A 16148-nucleotide genomic window follows, 5' to 3' on the forward strand; every position below is an offset into this window, starting at 1 on the left:
ATGTCCAAAAAGTCACAGTTTGTCATAAGACTATGAAAAATACGCAACTAGAAAGACTACAAATCCCAGAGAGTAAGTGATGTCATAACTGATGTCACAATTGTTTTCCTCCACTAAATAAGAGATAGCTAAGATAAGATAACTTTAACAAGATGCCTGTGTGCTTAGTACCAGGTTGTTATCATACCAGCAATGGGTCTTGCTCGTTCTTTCGCTTCCCGTCTGATGAAAGGACCAGGAGTGGCTGGATCAAGTTAGCTACCTAGCTAGTAGCAAGCACGTTAGTTAGCATTACAGCCTTAGCCTTGTCATTTTTATTAGCCTTAACATGAAGTAACATTAAGTAACCCAAAAATGTTAAACAGTAAGAGTAGTAGTCATATTTCGTGAACCCTTTGAAGAGTACTGTCACACCGGTGTGATCATTCTATAATACACCATTTCAGCCCGGGGGAGAAATGCTAACGCTAACGCTACATTAGCATCGGCGATCTTTTCTACTTCATGCTATCTGCACAAATGGTTGACATTAAACATTAAAAAGACCAGGCAGTTCAGAGAGAATCAAAGGAAGGCAGGCAGGCAGGCAGCTTTGCATGACATTCTTCTGGATGTGTTTCATTGTGGTGATAGTGAGAGTAGTCAATCCCTTTTTTGGCAAGACAGTAGTGACGGCCATCTTGGTGACATGTGTTGTTGTGCGAGACCAGAGATGTAGTTCATTGAACGGTTTCACACAAAAAAAATTGTTACTTCACAGTTTTACGACACATTTTTTTTTTTTGACTTTCAAAATTATCTTTTAAATTGACAAACATCATATGTGTAATTCGTGGCACAATTCAAACGGGATAGAAAGATAATCTTTCTCTCTCCATTGACTTCAATACATAATTTTTCCGAAATAAGGTCCCATGGAGGTCCACCGGAAGGGGAGGGACTTCGCCACTCTATAGAGTGGCGAAGTCACGCCCATCTACTTCCGCCCCATGGGACCTTATTTCGGAAAAATAATGTATTGAAGTCAATGGAGAGAGAAAACGTATCTTTCGATCCCGTTTGAATTGTGCCATGAATTACACATATGATGTTTGTCAATCTTAAAAAATAATTTCCATGTCAAAAAAGTCACAGTTTGTCGTAAAACTGTTGAAATATAAGACTATGAAAAATACGGAACTAGAAAGACTACAAATCCCAGAGTCGCGTAAGTGATGTCACAATTGTTTTCCTCCACTAAGAGATAGCTAAGATCAGCGCCATATAGATAGAATCTATCTATATGGCGCTGGCTAAGATAAGATAACTTTAACAAGATGCCTGTGTGCTTAGTACCAGGTTGTTATCATACCAGCAATGGGTCTTGCTCGTTCTTTCGCTTCCCGTCTGATGAAAGGACCAGGAGTGTCTGGATCAAGCTAGCTAGTAGCTAGCACGTTAGATAGCATTACAGCCTTGTCATTTGTATTAGCCTTAACATGAAGTAACATTAAGTAACCCAAAATGTTAAACAGTAAGAGTAGTAGTCATATTTCGTGAACCCTATGAAGCGTACTGTCACACTGGTGTGATCATTCTATAATACACAATTTAAGCCCGGGGGAGAAATGCTAACGCTAACGCTAGCGATCTTCTCTACTTCATGCTATCTGCACAACTGGTTGACATTAAACATTAAAAAGACCAGGCAGTTCAGAGAGAATCAAAGGAAGGCAGGCAGTCAGCTTTGCATGACTTTCTTCAGGACGTGTTTCATTGTGGTGATAGTGAGGGTAGTCAATCGTTTTGTTGACAAGACAGTAGTGACGGCCATCTTGGTGACGTGTGTTGTTCTGTGAGACCAGAGATGTAGTTCATTGAGCGTTTCACACAAACAAATGTGTTACTTCACAGTTTTACGACACATTTTTTTTTTTTTGACTTGCAAAATTATCTTTTAAATTGACAAACATCGTATGTGTAATTCGTGGCACAATTCAAACGGGATCGAAAGATAATCTTTCTCCCATTGACTTCAATGCATAACTTTTCCGAAATAAGGTCCCATGGGGCTCAACCGGAAGGGGAGGGACTTCGCCACTCTATAGTAAAAAAAAAAAGAATGTGTCGTAAAACTGTGAAGTAACACATTTGTTTGTGTGAACCGCTCAATGAACTACATCTCTGGTCAACAACAACACACGTCACCAAGATGGCCGTCACTACTGTCTTGTCAACAATACGATTGACTTCCCTCACTATTACCACAATGAAACACGTCCTGAAGAATGTCATACAAAGCTGCCTGCCTGCCTTCCTTTGATTCTCTCTGAACTGCCTGGTCGTTTTAATGTTTAATGTCAACCATTTGTGCAGATAGCATGAAGTAGAGCAGATCGCCGATGCTAACGTTAGCGTTAGCATTTCTCCCCCGGGCTTAAATGGTGTATTATAGAATGATCACACCGGTGACAGTACTATTCAAAGGGTTCACGAAATATGACTACTACTCTTACTGTTTAACATTTTGGGTTACTTAATGTTACTTCATGTTAAGGCTAATAAAATGACAAGGCTGTAATGCTAACTAACGTGCTAGCTACTAGCTAGGTAGCTAACTTGATCAAGCCACTCCTGGTCCTTTCATCAGACGGGAAGCGAAAGAACGAGCAAGACCCATTGCTGGTATAATAACAACCTGGTACTAAGCACACAGGCATCTTGTTAAAGTTATCTTATCTTAGCCAGCGCCATATAGATAGATTATATCTATATGGCGCTGATCAAAACAATTGTGACATCACTTACGCGACTCTGGGATTTGTAGTCTTTCTAGTTACGTATTTTTCATAGTCTTATATTTCAACAGTTTTACGACAAACTGTGACTTTTTTGACATGGAAATGATTTTTTAAGTTTGACAAACATCATATGTGTAATTCATGGCACAATTCAAACGGGATCGAAAGATACGTTTTCTCTCCCCATTGACTTCAATGCATAATTTTTCCGAAATAAGGTCCCATACCCCGGAAGTAAGTGGGAGGGACTTCGCCACTCTATAGGAAACTGAGCTGCTGGCTGGTCCGTGTCGACTATCCAACCTAAAACTAACTTCACCGCGGTAGTATTTCAATGTTATGCTACTTAATACTTCTACTTCACTACAGTTCAGAGGTAAATGGTTTACTTTTACTCCAGTACATGTATTTAATACCTTTAGTTACTTCACAGATTTGGATTAAAGATGTGAAATATAATCAAGTGTTAAATCAGACTTTAGTTCCACCTGGAGTAAATTCACAAGCTACCCTGCAGTATACAAAGTCATTCAAACTAGCTGCACCTTTACCAGCTTTGATAACACTTTATTGATCAATAATTATAAAACATATCATATATATTATTCTGAAATGGACCAATCTGCACAATGACTACTTTTACTGTCACTACTTTAACTATATTTACTGAGTAACATTTTGAATGCAGGACTTTTACTGTAACAGAGTATTCCTTTCCTACACTCAGGTACTTCTACTTTTACTCAAGTACAAGATCTGAGTACTTCTACTTTAACTTATGTACAATATCTGAGTAATTCTCCCAATCTGATAATACAACTGATGATCATGTACACACAGGAGCGAGCTGACTGCAGACATGTGATGTCACACCGCGTGCTCATACATTATGTGTCAGGGAGGTATGACTCATGAGGAAACAGCAGGTTGAGTACATGGCATTATGAATATCAGCAGAGACAGTCTACAGTGATATGTACAGACTGTAGTTTGTCACTCACTCTCCAGGATCCTCTGCAGGTTGCCTTCAAAGTCCAGAGCCCATTGGTTCAGAGAGCAGGTCGCGAGCGTCACTTTCCGTCCCATGCTCCAGACGTTTAAGGCACGTGAGCAAACTAACGATCTGGGATACTACGTTAAGTCTGAAAAAGTGTAAATATATACACTTATTGCGATATGTCCACAGAGCAGTAATACATGTAGTGACTCAACTTGTTTTTTCTGGAGTCTGCAGCCACTGAACTCCTCTTCTTCTTCTTGTCATTCCGTCATGTTGGCAGTGAGAGGCGGAGCACAGTGGCGCCCCCTGCAGGACAGAGACTCAAACCGAGAACACAGAGGAGGCTCCTTCACCAACACCAGGGTTGCGTTCGAATACTCCAAAAAAACAGCTCCTAAGTTCTAACCCTATCGTCTATTCCTTGACCTCGGAGTGAAACGTCATGGGGTTAAGGGATAGTGGATAGGAGAATTCAAAAGGATTTAGGAGAAGAGACTGCGGCACTTTAGAGAATCCGACTGCACTTTCACTATCCGACGTGTTTATGATGCGCCAGCGGAGGTCATAAATGTGCGCCTGCTGCTGTGGGGAAACTATGGAAACTACAGTTTTCTATACAGCGGACTACAACATGGATGTTTAATAAGAACAAGGGACTACTGTAAACTCATCTAGAGACTCTGCACCGTGCTCTGATGCTGTTGTTTTATGCTTTATGAACGGGGACAACAGAGAAACATATTCTTCATGACCAAAGTTGGAATTGAAATAAAAAAGGAAAGTGAAACTTATGCTCGTCACCCTCTCCCTCCGGTCCACATTAATACAAATGATCCCAATACATATGATTGTATGAAAAGATCTTAAAATCAATACAAATGTATTTATTATAAACGTTAGTCCTTAACATCTATCACTGTGTATATCACCATTCAAACATCTTTTAAAAGTTGAACAAACCCCACACAGCTCAGTAAAGACTGTGAAATGTTGACTTTATTTGATCATTTCAGTAAAAACTAACGTTCATATTTCTCTTTTTGATTATAATACTGATGAACGTTCAAAACAAAGCACTTTGGCAACTTACCACATACGTTTTCAAATGCTTAATAAGCACCGTAACTTTCATGATATCATTTCTCGTTCATAATCGGTTGTTTCCGTGAACGGCCGACTGTTGTGTGACGGCAAATGCTGCGGCCGCAAGGCATTGTGGGGCAGCATTTTCTCCTCTCCTTTCGGTTAGGGAGGTCCAGTGGTTCCTAGGCTAAAGGAGGTTATAAAGGAAGTTTGAAACCTCCTTTCCTTTTAATTTAGAGAATTCGAACGGCACTTATCATGGCTGCCACTGAGGGACTTCCGGGTCATTTCACTCCGTTAGGAAGGTTCCTAAGCTAAATGGACTATTCGAATGCAACCCGGCCCTATGGGGGGGAGAATTTAGTACTCTGATCTTGTACTTGAGTAAAGTAGAAGTACTCAGGTCCTGTACTTGAGTAAAAGTAGAAGTACTCGGGTCTTCAGTAAAATTACCAGAGTACCAGAGTGTAGGAATACTCTGTTACAAGTAAAATGTTACTCAAGAAAAGTACAAAAGTATTATCATCCAAATAGTTAAAGTAACACAAGTAGTCATTGTGCAGATTGGTCCATTTCAGAATAATATATATATGTTTTATAATTATTGATAATTAAAGTGTTATAAGATAAGATAAGATAGAACTTTATTGATCCCAATTTGGCAAATGTTTGTGTTGCAGCAGCATAAAAAGACATGGCATTGTACAATAACAATTAAAAGACAAGAAATAAACAGGAACGTAGAAAATAAACATGTTGAATTTACAAATTAACAATAACAAGATATAAAGCAAGGTATTATATTTACATAAGTATTTGACGGATGGAATATTACATATTAAACTGAATATATAAATGTAAAAGTGAAGTGAAGAGAAAAACTATGGAGCAGAGAGTTCTCTGCCAGCCGGAGGTCATTTGTTATAGAGAGTTATTGCAGTGGGCAGGAATGTTTTCCTGTATCGGTCCTTGTGACAGCGGAGCTGCAGCAGTCAGTTGGAGAAGGAACTCCGCTGTCTGTCCAGCTGCAGGTGGAGAGGATGGGTGGGGTTATCTGTCTGTCCAGCTGCAAGTTGAGAGGGGGCGGGGGGGTATCTGTCTATCCAGCTGCAGGTGGAGAGGGGGCGGGGGGTTATCCATGATGGACAACAGCCTGTTCAGTGTCCTCCTCTCCACCACAGCTTCAAAAGTGTCCAGCTCTATGCCGAAGCTGGTAAAGGTGCAGCTAGTTTGAATGACTTTGTATACTGCAGGGTAGCTTGTGAATTTACTCCAGGTGGAACTAAAGTCTGATTTAACACTTGATTATATTTCACATCATTAATCCAAATATGTAAAGAAACTAAAGGTATTAAATACATGTAGTGGAGTAAAAGTACACCATTTATCTCTGAACTGTAGTGGAGTAGAAGTACTAAGTAACATACATTTTTTCAAAATTGTAAGAGCAGTACTTGAGTAAATCTACTTAGTTACTTTACACCACTGTGTTTACCCTTTCTGAGTTTTTTGCATGGTTACATTTATTCATATTTATGTATTTATTCAAACAATCCTTCCTAAAAATATTGTCCAGTCCCTTTAGGCCAGGGATGGGCAACTTGGATGGTGGTGGGGGCCACATAATTGATGTAGTGGCCACCAGGGGGCCGCAAATTCACTTGGAACACACACACACACAAATTCCATGTATTGTATGTAATTATTAACAAATATACTAAGTCTGACATCTTCATTGACATTTTACAATCTTTCAGGGAACATCCTCTAATAAGCTCACTAAACAAATATCAGTTCACAGAAATGTTATTTAATGTTTACAAGTGGCATGTTTGTATTGAACAGGTTATTTAACAGGGGAATAAAACTATTTTAAACTATTGGAAAGCACGGAAAATGTGTGTGCATTGAGATTAAACATTAAGATGACATAAACATGAAGTCATGAACACTAACCCAGACATTAGTTGTCTAATTTGAACCTAAGACACTTGTAGCCTGTCTCTGCATTCCCCTTATTCCACAATAAGGGGAATGTCCACACAGACACCTGTCAACCCGCACTCTGCTGTTCCTCAGCGCCGCTCCCCCTCCCTCCCGCTGAAATTATGAATGCGTATAGTAATCATAGATAAAACGGCAGGGTCCGTGACAGTTTGTTTTCATCTGATTTCAAATAAACAAAGTCTTGGTTTTTAGAATATTAAACTTGTTTCGCCAAATTCAGATGATAAATACAACCTTTAAGCTTGTAAAGGCATAATTACAAGCGGTAATTTAACGTCACAGCAGGCATAACAACAGCCGGTGTTTCTTGTGAGTGTTTCCCCGGGAAACAAACACAATACATACAAATGCCTCACAGATTATTTCGTGGTATTTGGCTGCCGAACGAAATCGTGTACGCAGCTCGCGACGTAACTAGGAGTCTAGTGGACGGTATCAGTACTACAAGTAAAAAAAATAAAAAATAATATAGGCCTACATATATTTTTAATTAATTACGTTGTTTATAAATTCATCTGAGGGCCGCATTTGCCCAACACTGCATTTATTAGGCTTATTAAATTAAAAGTAACTAAAGCTGCCAACTAAATTGAAGTAAAGTGGTATTTTTTTCCTGTGAAATTAGCAGAAGCAGAAGAAACACACAAGTAAATGACACCGTTTTTTTTTACACAGGTGTAAATGTTCTTACTTACTTTCAACCATTGAAAAGCTTGTCACTTTTTTAGTTGACACTTTCTATAAATCTAATAAAAACACCATTTCATAAATGTTCTTTTTTAAATTAATGTCATCAATGGCAAATTGAAACAGCTGCAGGACCCTGAGGGAAGTCTTCTGTCTTCATTGATTAAACGGTTTCCGTGTTCTCACCGCCCCCCCTGCTGCCCCTCACTCTCCTTCTCCCTCCTATCCTTGTCAGTGATTGGCTCCGAGTGCGAGGGGCCGCACCATCTTTCTTATAGTTTGTATGTAGAAAGACTTTGGAGAAAATACAGCCGAGTCAGCCCCTCATGCTAAAGTGTGTTATCTGTTGAGCACATCATACAGGCATCAAGAAAGTCAGAAGAAACAGCAATAATGACTTTGTGAAGTTGTGTTGGAGTTCAGAGGGTGTGCTAGTGAATCTGTTTCCACCAGGCTGCATATAAAGGTTCCCACCAGCCAAATGTACTCTATGTTTCAATGTGCAACTTCACCTTTACCTCAGATCAAACTTATACATTAAATAAAATATGTCAACATTTCATTTGAATTTTAAATTGTATTTATATAATATGTCAACATTAGAGCTTTTAACGTTGTTTCAGCAAACTTGTTAGCAGTTATTTAAACATCCAGCAGAAATGAAGTTGAATGTTTAGCTCTGTTTTTGATCTCAAAACATGGTCTCCACCGACTCCTGAGAACAACATCTGTCTCTTCAGTTGATCAATACTCCACTTTGTTCACCAGCTGGTCTCTTAATGTGCGTTGCTGTTGTGAGTGCTGAACAGGTGAAGTACAGTAGGTTTTTCAGAGCCTTTTTCATATGAAAGCAGCCTTTTTGTAGAATCTCAACATCTTCCATACATTTATTGTAAATCAAATCAGTAGAAACACCATAATGAACATGAGTTTGTAATTCAACTGGTTTAATACTTTACAAGTGACAGTAGATTTAAAAAAAGAAAGACAAAGCATTAACAAAGACACATTGAAAGGACTAAGATCACAATGCTAAAGCGTTTAGTAATGGACTTTATTTTTCTACAAAACATGCACTTGGTGTAGAAAGGGAACAAATCCGTTATCCGTTACAAATCTAAGAGGAGGTCAGAGCCATAGATTAGAGCTGACATAAGGATCATTGTAAGGTTCCATCCTTTTCCAACCATTTCCATTAAAAAGCTCTTCTACTTGGCACTTTGCGTATCACTTCAATAACAAGCTGATGGTTTAAAAAGCAACATCACCAGTCAAGTCCATCAGGCTCATCTCCAGGTTTTTTTCCAATTCTGTTTCTTGGATTGCCATGACATTTTGTACCAATGTTTTCCAGATGACTTCTCCTAATAACCTTGTTATCCTCTGACTTCTCGGGCAGGCCACATTTGCACTTATTCAGTAAAAAAGCTTAAAGTCTGCTAAATGGATTGACACAAAACTTGGTCTGGACATTCAAAGTGGTCAGTTCACGTCTCATACTAACAAACTATGGTGATCTTGTCTTGTCACCAACATGTTAACATTAGTGGTCAAAGTGAATTGTCAACTATTGGAGGGGTTGCAATGAAATGTAATATAGGCATTCATGTTCATACTGTTATAAAGAAGGTCACATTCTGTCTTTCCAGCACCATCGTCATGTCAATACTATTGTTTATTGCCAGATATCTGCTAATGAATGGCATTCCCAGCTGACCTTTCAGTCAAGACATTATAAGCAGATTGAAGCATGCTAAACTTAGATGGTACAAATTGACATGAATACAGGTTAACATTGTTATTGTTGGCTTTTCATAGCATACTGATATTATCAATAAGCTCACCGCTGTGCTCTTAGTCCTTGACTCTAGCCTTTCTTTGCTTTTAGCTATTTGAGTAATTTAACTAAATGAAAGGTAAAATGTTTGACTCAGGTCTGTGGCCTTGATGACAGTAGCTTCTTCACCATTTTCTCGTTAAACAGATACCCAGGCACGCTGCTACCAAAGGTACCAGACAGACAACCAGTGTGAAAGCTTAAACATTTTACTTCCACCATATAAAGGCTTTAGGTCACTTGTACAAACCAGGTACTAGAAAATAATTCAAATGAACTTTTCTTACTTTCAATTTTGTTAAAAGAAATTCTGTTTAAAATGTGTTTCTCTGTTGCGTTGAATAACAAAGTGTGTTTTCTTTAAGGACTTGATGCTTTATGTTTCAGGTCTGTGTTTCTAAATCATGAGTGAGCAGCCTGACCTTATTAAATCTTAGCTTCATGAAACAGCCTAATCAGTTCATTTAGCTATACTTTTTCACATTGTGCTCCTCTCATAATGAAACACCTCTCTTTTGGATGCTATAGTTTATTTCTGTCTGTACTTTGAACACGTTCCCATAATCCCTCTTGTCACCCCTTTCTTTCTCTCTCTCTCTCTGTCACACACACACACACACACACACACACACACACACACACACACACACACACACACACACACACACACACACACACACACACACACACACACACACACACACACAATCACACATATCCCATACGAAATAAATAGCAATATATACAAAACTCACACAAAACCCATCTACACACAATACGCAACTAACATCACGTAAACAACCAACACAATGCTTAGCCCTGTCATGATATAAAATAACGTAAAACCAAAAAAAGAAGGATTCCAGCATTAACAGAATCCAGATAGAGGCATTTCACAGGGGTGTATGCTGTGTGTTCCCAGACGTCACATTGCTGTGGTATAATCTCCACCGTCATATTAACAGTCTTAAACCCTTGTGACAGAATCAAAAGGCAGCAGTCAAAGGATAACTCCTATGAGCCAGCGGTTAAGAAAAACATGATCCAACCTTTATTTTGCAGGCAGCCCGTCAGTCATCTTCCTCCCAACATACCTCACCTCTAAAGTGAAACAAAAGGAATGGCTAAGTCATATTAAATAACTATTGTTATAGAAAGGCAGTATAAAGTCAAGCAGCCACAGTGACAGTCTCCTTCAGACCGTCACACAGACAGCTTTACGGTAGGCAGGAGGGAACGTTAAGGTAACGACGGTGACACCAGAAAAAAATGACACTAAGAATCATTTATGTTGGAACGCCACAAAAAATGTAGGCAGATGTATTACACCCCTACCAGGGTTCAGTCTCCTGCCTCAAAAATGATGAACTTGAAAAGTAGATTTAATCATCATTACTACAGCTATGGAAAGACTTCTAATAATACGATGCCCCCTTGTGAATGATGACATTATTGAAGAAGAATGCAGGTTTATTAACATTTGGCTCTTAATTTCATACTTTTGGGAACGTTTAAAATGTATGTTTTCAAATTTGACTTGACTAAAATCATTCATGAGACGTAGGAACCTGGCAACACCTTCAATTTAGAGCAGTGTTTCTCAAAGTGGGGGCGCAGAGGCATGACAGGGGGGGGCGCAAGGGACCAGGAGGAAAAATTGTTATGATAAAAAAAAAAAAAAAAAAATTATTATTATTATTTATTCGAAAATAATATGCTACAGTACAGTACAAGTACGTCTGGGTCTCTGTGTTTCATTCAAGCTCGGCTCTGTGTGTGTGTGGAACGAGCCATTTTGTGTGCGTGCGTGAGCAAGAGAGAGAGCGCACCGGTACCGGAGATCGTTGTTGTTAACTTCTGGTGCTAGCGAGCTACGCTAACGGGTATAAGGAGCTTTTTCAACAACAAGATGGAGGAGAGTCCTAACTTTAGTCTAAGTTATCTCAGTGGTTCTCAAACGGTTTGGTCACGATTAATGTAAACAATTATTTCCGAGGCACACCTTCATATGATCATTATAGGTATAACAAAATAAGAGAATAAATGAAAAACAGGTATGAAATACTATATGGCAGTAAAACAAGAATACAGTTTAAAAGGGGAGTGATTTGTAAAATATCCATAAAGAAAAAGTAAATCTGTTTACAGTTCTGTTTCAAATGGGTGTTGAGAGATGTATCCATAGATCTCTTCATTTTGCTCTCAAAGTGCACCAGATTGATGCTTTTAACTTCAATATTTAAAAATAAATCATCCCGGGGGACCATGCCCCCGGACCCCCCTAGAGGAGGTTAGGTCCACCCTCCACTTATAAAAATAGCACTTTACCCCTGCTTACACCTATATGCCGTGAGCTGATTATCGAGCCTTCATTGTAACAGTCGCGGGTACACTGTGTATTTGCGTGGGGATTGTTGCAGTAGAAAGTTCCTCTGTAGCGCCCGGTACCTTAATGGGAAACCCTACATGTTTGAAAACCCTCTATGAAACGTCAAGCTACCCCACAGCACACCCAAAAGAAAATCTCTGGCGCCGCCACTGAGCCTGCAACCCCGTTTTGAAGAAATGTGCAGTGCCAAACAGGCTCATTGCAGCCACTAATGATAAGACACACTTTTTTGCCAAATATCAGCATTTTCTTTCTTTTCATTTTTTTTGCACAGATTACAAAGTGGCAAAGTATTATAACTTATTGTTCTAGCAAAGGGATTTCACAATTGTATTATGTATTTTTTTTTTGGAGCACACAGACTTATGGAGCATTGTTTTATTATCACTGTTCTAGCAAAGTGATTTTTTTTTTTCTCCAAAAGGGGGGCCTGACAGAAAAAGTTTGAGAACCACTGATTTAGAGGATCACCCAGGTGTTTACACTTGTGTTTTTACAAGACAACCCTTATCCCAACCGCATGGTTTGGAACCGAAAATACGGCCACCTGATTGTTGCGTTTAATTCCTTATTAAAGACAAAAACTGTGTGCACACAACTGTAGTAGGGCTGGGGCCTAAAGCTGAGACCTGGTTCCATACTGCTTATCAAACATGAGATCCATCCCAACCCAGGACCTGAAGCTATGATCTCAATGCATCCTGGGTGCATTAACACCTGTACTCAGTTCTCTCCACTTATGATTGGATGTTCACTATGCAATGGGTGTTAAAATACGACACTCATGAAAGATTACCACTGAAACAGTCAAATAGGTTCAGATCAATTTCAGTCAGGTTTGTTAAGTCAAGATCACTTTAGGTAAAACCTTTACTGTGCTTCTTCATTTTTTAACCTGGGGGGGTTGTTTGGCCCTCCTGACCATCTGTCATCTCGAGTTTCTTGTTTAACATTCTTAAGAGCAATGTGGTTGTGTTCGTAGTTCTCTTAATATCAACTTGGTCCGAAAAATGTTATGATATAAAGGGTTTGCAAAAATGTAAATGAGATCCAAGGTCTTAGAGAGTAGAATCATCCCATAAGACCATCAGTCTCCTCAAATCTCCTCAAATCTCAAATCAGCTTCCATTGTCTCCCTGTTGTCACATCATAGGGTGCTTGAATGGTCCATATGCCCTTCAGGGTGGTTCAGATATTTCTGTCAAATGCTCATGTGCTTCTCTGGTGTGACTTTTGGGAGAAAGAAAAAATGTAATCTAACCATGATGTGTTTGTAGCCCAATGGGATAATTCAATGCTTCTATTTTGACACTGTGTCACATATCATTTAGGCAAACTCTTTTGAAGTTGTGCTCTGGTGTTGCACCTGTATCATTTCCGCCCTTGCCCTTCAGAGATTCTGTGAACGCCAATGTTTGAACACGGTTCAAACAGTTTTCCATTTCAGTGTTTAGTGTTTTGTAGCTCTAGTAATAAATACATACAAACATTTTTGATCTGTCATTCACGGGATCATAAGTTAAGTAACTGAATATCAGTTATTGGCAGGTCCAATCCAAATGTATCATCAGTATGGGCTTTCCAAAATCCCAATCCGTTGACCTCGACAATGTTAGTTCCTCTTGCACTCTTAACCCTTGAATAACCTAAGAAAAAAAAGGGTTGTGCAAATATAGCTCAATAGAAGCAAGTACTGGGGCACACCCCAGTGAAAATCTGAAGCTCTAAAATTGAATATCCAGTTGAGAACAGGCGCCAATCAATCACAGTTTCATTCCAATGTTCAGAACCTCAGCAAAGCAAAACATATCCAGGAACTGTAAAGTAACATCAGTTATCAGCAAAATCAGAGGTATTGATCCAGACGTGGACAGTGAAATGATCAAGAGTTCTTCAGACCACATGTCAGCTGGCACACTGGAACTTTCCATAAGGGAATGTCAATGTATTTCCAAGGATAGCACAGTCCATGTAGTGCTATTAAGGCACCATGCAATCCCGTCCCACGTAGTATTCAATGTAACACACACAGGCCCTATTAACGTTAACCCCATGGCGGCCATTTGGTAAATGTGTCACTCCTGGGATGAGAAACTCATGCTACAACATCAGATAACAGCATGTCTACTTTACTGTATACGCACCATATCAAAAACGTTGGAATTTCAGATTCCTCTCTAAAATCTATCCATATAGCTTAGTAACAAGTTACTGTGGCTTTGTTTGTAAAAGCTTTAATATGCCTAAAATGATCTGTGATGTGTCATCAAATAAGTGTACATATCTGTTCCACATGGCTACACGCGGGGGCGGGGTGAAAACCCCCTCCCTGAAGTCTCGACGCTGTCGATCATACAAACTATAGAGTTGATGCACACTTTTAGAGTTTTTCTCAAAGTCGTTCTTTGTGTTGCACTAGGCTTCACTCATAGTAACTGACGCAAATTCTCCAAACTTTAGTGTGTTAGTGATCCAATATTAATAAGTTATAAATATGTGATAATTACTTTGATTTAAATTGAGCATTTCCTTTACAAAAATTCCCAGTTTCCTTATTATTAGGACCAAAGTATGTACGTCTCTCATTGAAACTTCCTTGTAAAAATGTAGAACTTATGTTATAGACATATAACATAAGTTTGAATTTATATGATCTTTTTATACACTAGGTGGCAGGTGTCTTGGTGAGGGACCAGTTTTTGCGAGAGAGAAATCATTTGAGCAAAAACCTGTAGTATAAATTCAGTAACAGAAAAATCCTGCTAATTGCTCTTCAAGACTTTCCCCCACATTTATGGGTGACTTTGGAAACAGGTGGAAACAATTAAACGTGGTTGGGCAATATATAATAAAACCTAAGTTGTTTAAAGCATACTTAGGGCCCTCAGTCCTTCATTTAGACAGCACGCAGTTTATACAAACCTGCGAGTTTCTCATCCTGGAGGTGGACAAAACATCCCTGGTGTACTGTGGAATTGTGGGAACTGCGGTCATGTCAGGAAGCTCAGTATTCTCAAGTCTTTTGATGAATTTTGTTTCCACTCGCTGCTTTCAACATTGTCTGTTAGCTAGTGTTAGTCCCACAGAAACCTCTCCTGTGAGGTGAGACCGACTATAAAACTAATACAAGGAGGAACAGTGTGTTTCTTTCAGTGTGTAACGGTGTGCGCCTGCATGCATGTAGGTATATGTATCGTGTCTGCATCATTTGGAATGTCCACATCTTCCTGTGCGTGTCACTGTCCAGGGTAGGTGGGGTAGTGTGTCGGGGAGTGTGTGTGTATGTGTGGCTGGGACTGTGCATGTGTGTTGGCCAGCGGCAGCGTGGCATGGCGGTCGGGGGGTAGGCAGGAGGACAGCAGGTCGTCCTCTGAAGCATCTCCTGGAGACAGAGCGGAAACACAGCTGTGACTGCAGCTCCAGGCACACACACAGGTGTACGTGTGTGTTCTCACTTTGGACAGAATCAGGATAGCTGTTTCTCCCTGCCTACAGTGTGTTTGCTAAGCCAACCATGTCCGGACTCCAGTTCTTTACTTCTCACTTGACATTCCCAACTTTAGGAAGAAACTCCATCAAAAACTATAGAAGTGTTATTTAACACTGAATATGAGATATGCTTTTTGCTTTAACTCATCATTATGCAGTAAATGTATGGAGGTTATTCCCTATCTTTATTCAACAGCGTGTTCTTTTCATTTGAGAGCATCATTTATTGATTTCACGTTCAGATTTTGTATTTCTTTCAGTCAAACGAGTAACTTACGGGACGCTCTAATATGTAAAGCGAACACGCCAGCAAGGAGACGACACTTTACCTGGCCTCCTATTGGTTGAGGGATTTTGAAATGGTTTTTGCACAGAAAAGATCCAAGCGCAGAGCAGAAATGTGAGAGCAGACATTTGACGAGCGCAGTCAGCGCACAGAAGCAGCCTGAGTGCGAGGAGAAGGTTTTAAACTGGAAAACAGGACATCTGTGCAAGCAGCAATATATCTGAGTGCAAGCGTACAGTTTGAGCAGAAGCAGAGCAAATCTAAGCGCAAGGACAGGGTTTGACTGAAAGAAATACAAAATCTGAACGTGAAATCAATAAATGATGCTCTCAAATTGAAAGAACACGCTCTTGAATGAAGATAGGGAATAACCTCCATATAAATGTTGATGTAATGATTGTAGGATAACAACACAATCAGCTTTTAGATTGATCCCTATGAAACCTGCTTTCACTGTCATGCTAATTTTAAACATGCGCATTCATTTGCAAAAAGCTTAGTGGTTGTGTTGCTTAAAAGGTTATCTTTACTACTTTATACAACTACGTTTTAGTAAGAAACCCCTCTACTCCAGCCTAATGGGGCCAGCG

At 39.5% G+C, this 16148-nt stretch overlaps 2 protein-coding genes across 7 annotated transcripts in view; both read right to left on the minus strand.

Moving 5' to 3' along the window:
* The window catches only part of nadsyn1 (NAD synthetase 1), an 86797-nt gene extending 82654 nt beyond the window's left edge, over nucleotides 1-4143 (minus strand). For 4 of the 5 annotated variants that reach the window (XM_034141002.1, XM_034140998.1, XM_034140999.1 and 1 more), the window contains exon 1: nucleotides 3782-4055. In XM_034141002.1, the coding sequence (XP_033996893.1) occupies nucleotides 3782-3866 (85 nt within the window). In that variant the 5' untranslated portion in view covers nucleotides 3867-4055. Of the gene's footprint in view, nucleotides 1-3781 lie in introns of all 5 variants that reach the window. The other variant, XM_034141000.1, reaches the window with a different exon arrangement.
* Nucleotides 4144-12172: 8029 nt separating this feature from the next.
* Nucleotides 12173-16148, minus strand: part of dok4 (docking protein 4) — a 134117-nt gene continuing 130141 nt past the window's right edge. Inside the window, exon 10 of one of the 2 annotated variants that reach the window (XM_034140972.1) lies at nucleotides 12173-15165. In XM_034140972.1, the coding sequence (XP_033996863.1) occupies nucleotides 15020-15165 (146 nt within the window). In that variant the 3' untranslated portion in view covers nucleotides 12173-15019. The remainder of the gene's footprint in view (nucleotides 15166-16148) is intronic. The other variant, XM_034140971.1, reaches the window with a different exon arrangement.

The sequence above is a fragment of the Trematomus bernacchii genome, unplaced genomic scaffold (genome assembly GCF_902827165.1).
Source record: "Trematomus bernacchii unplaced genomic scaffold, fTreBer1.1, whole genome shotgun sequence".
NCBI classification, from domain to species: Eukaryota; Metazoa; Chordata; class Actinopteri; order Perciformes; family Nototheniidae; genus Trematomus; species Trematomus bernacchii.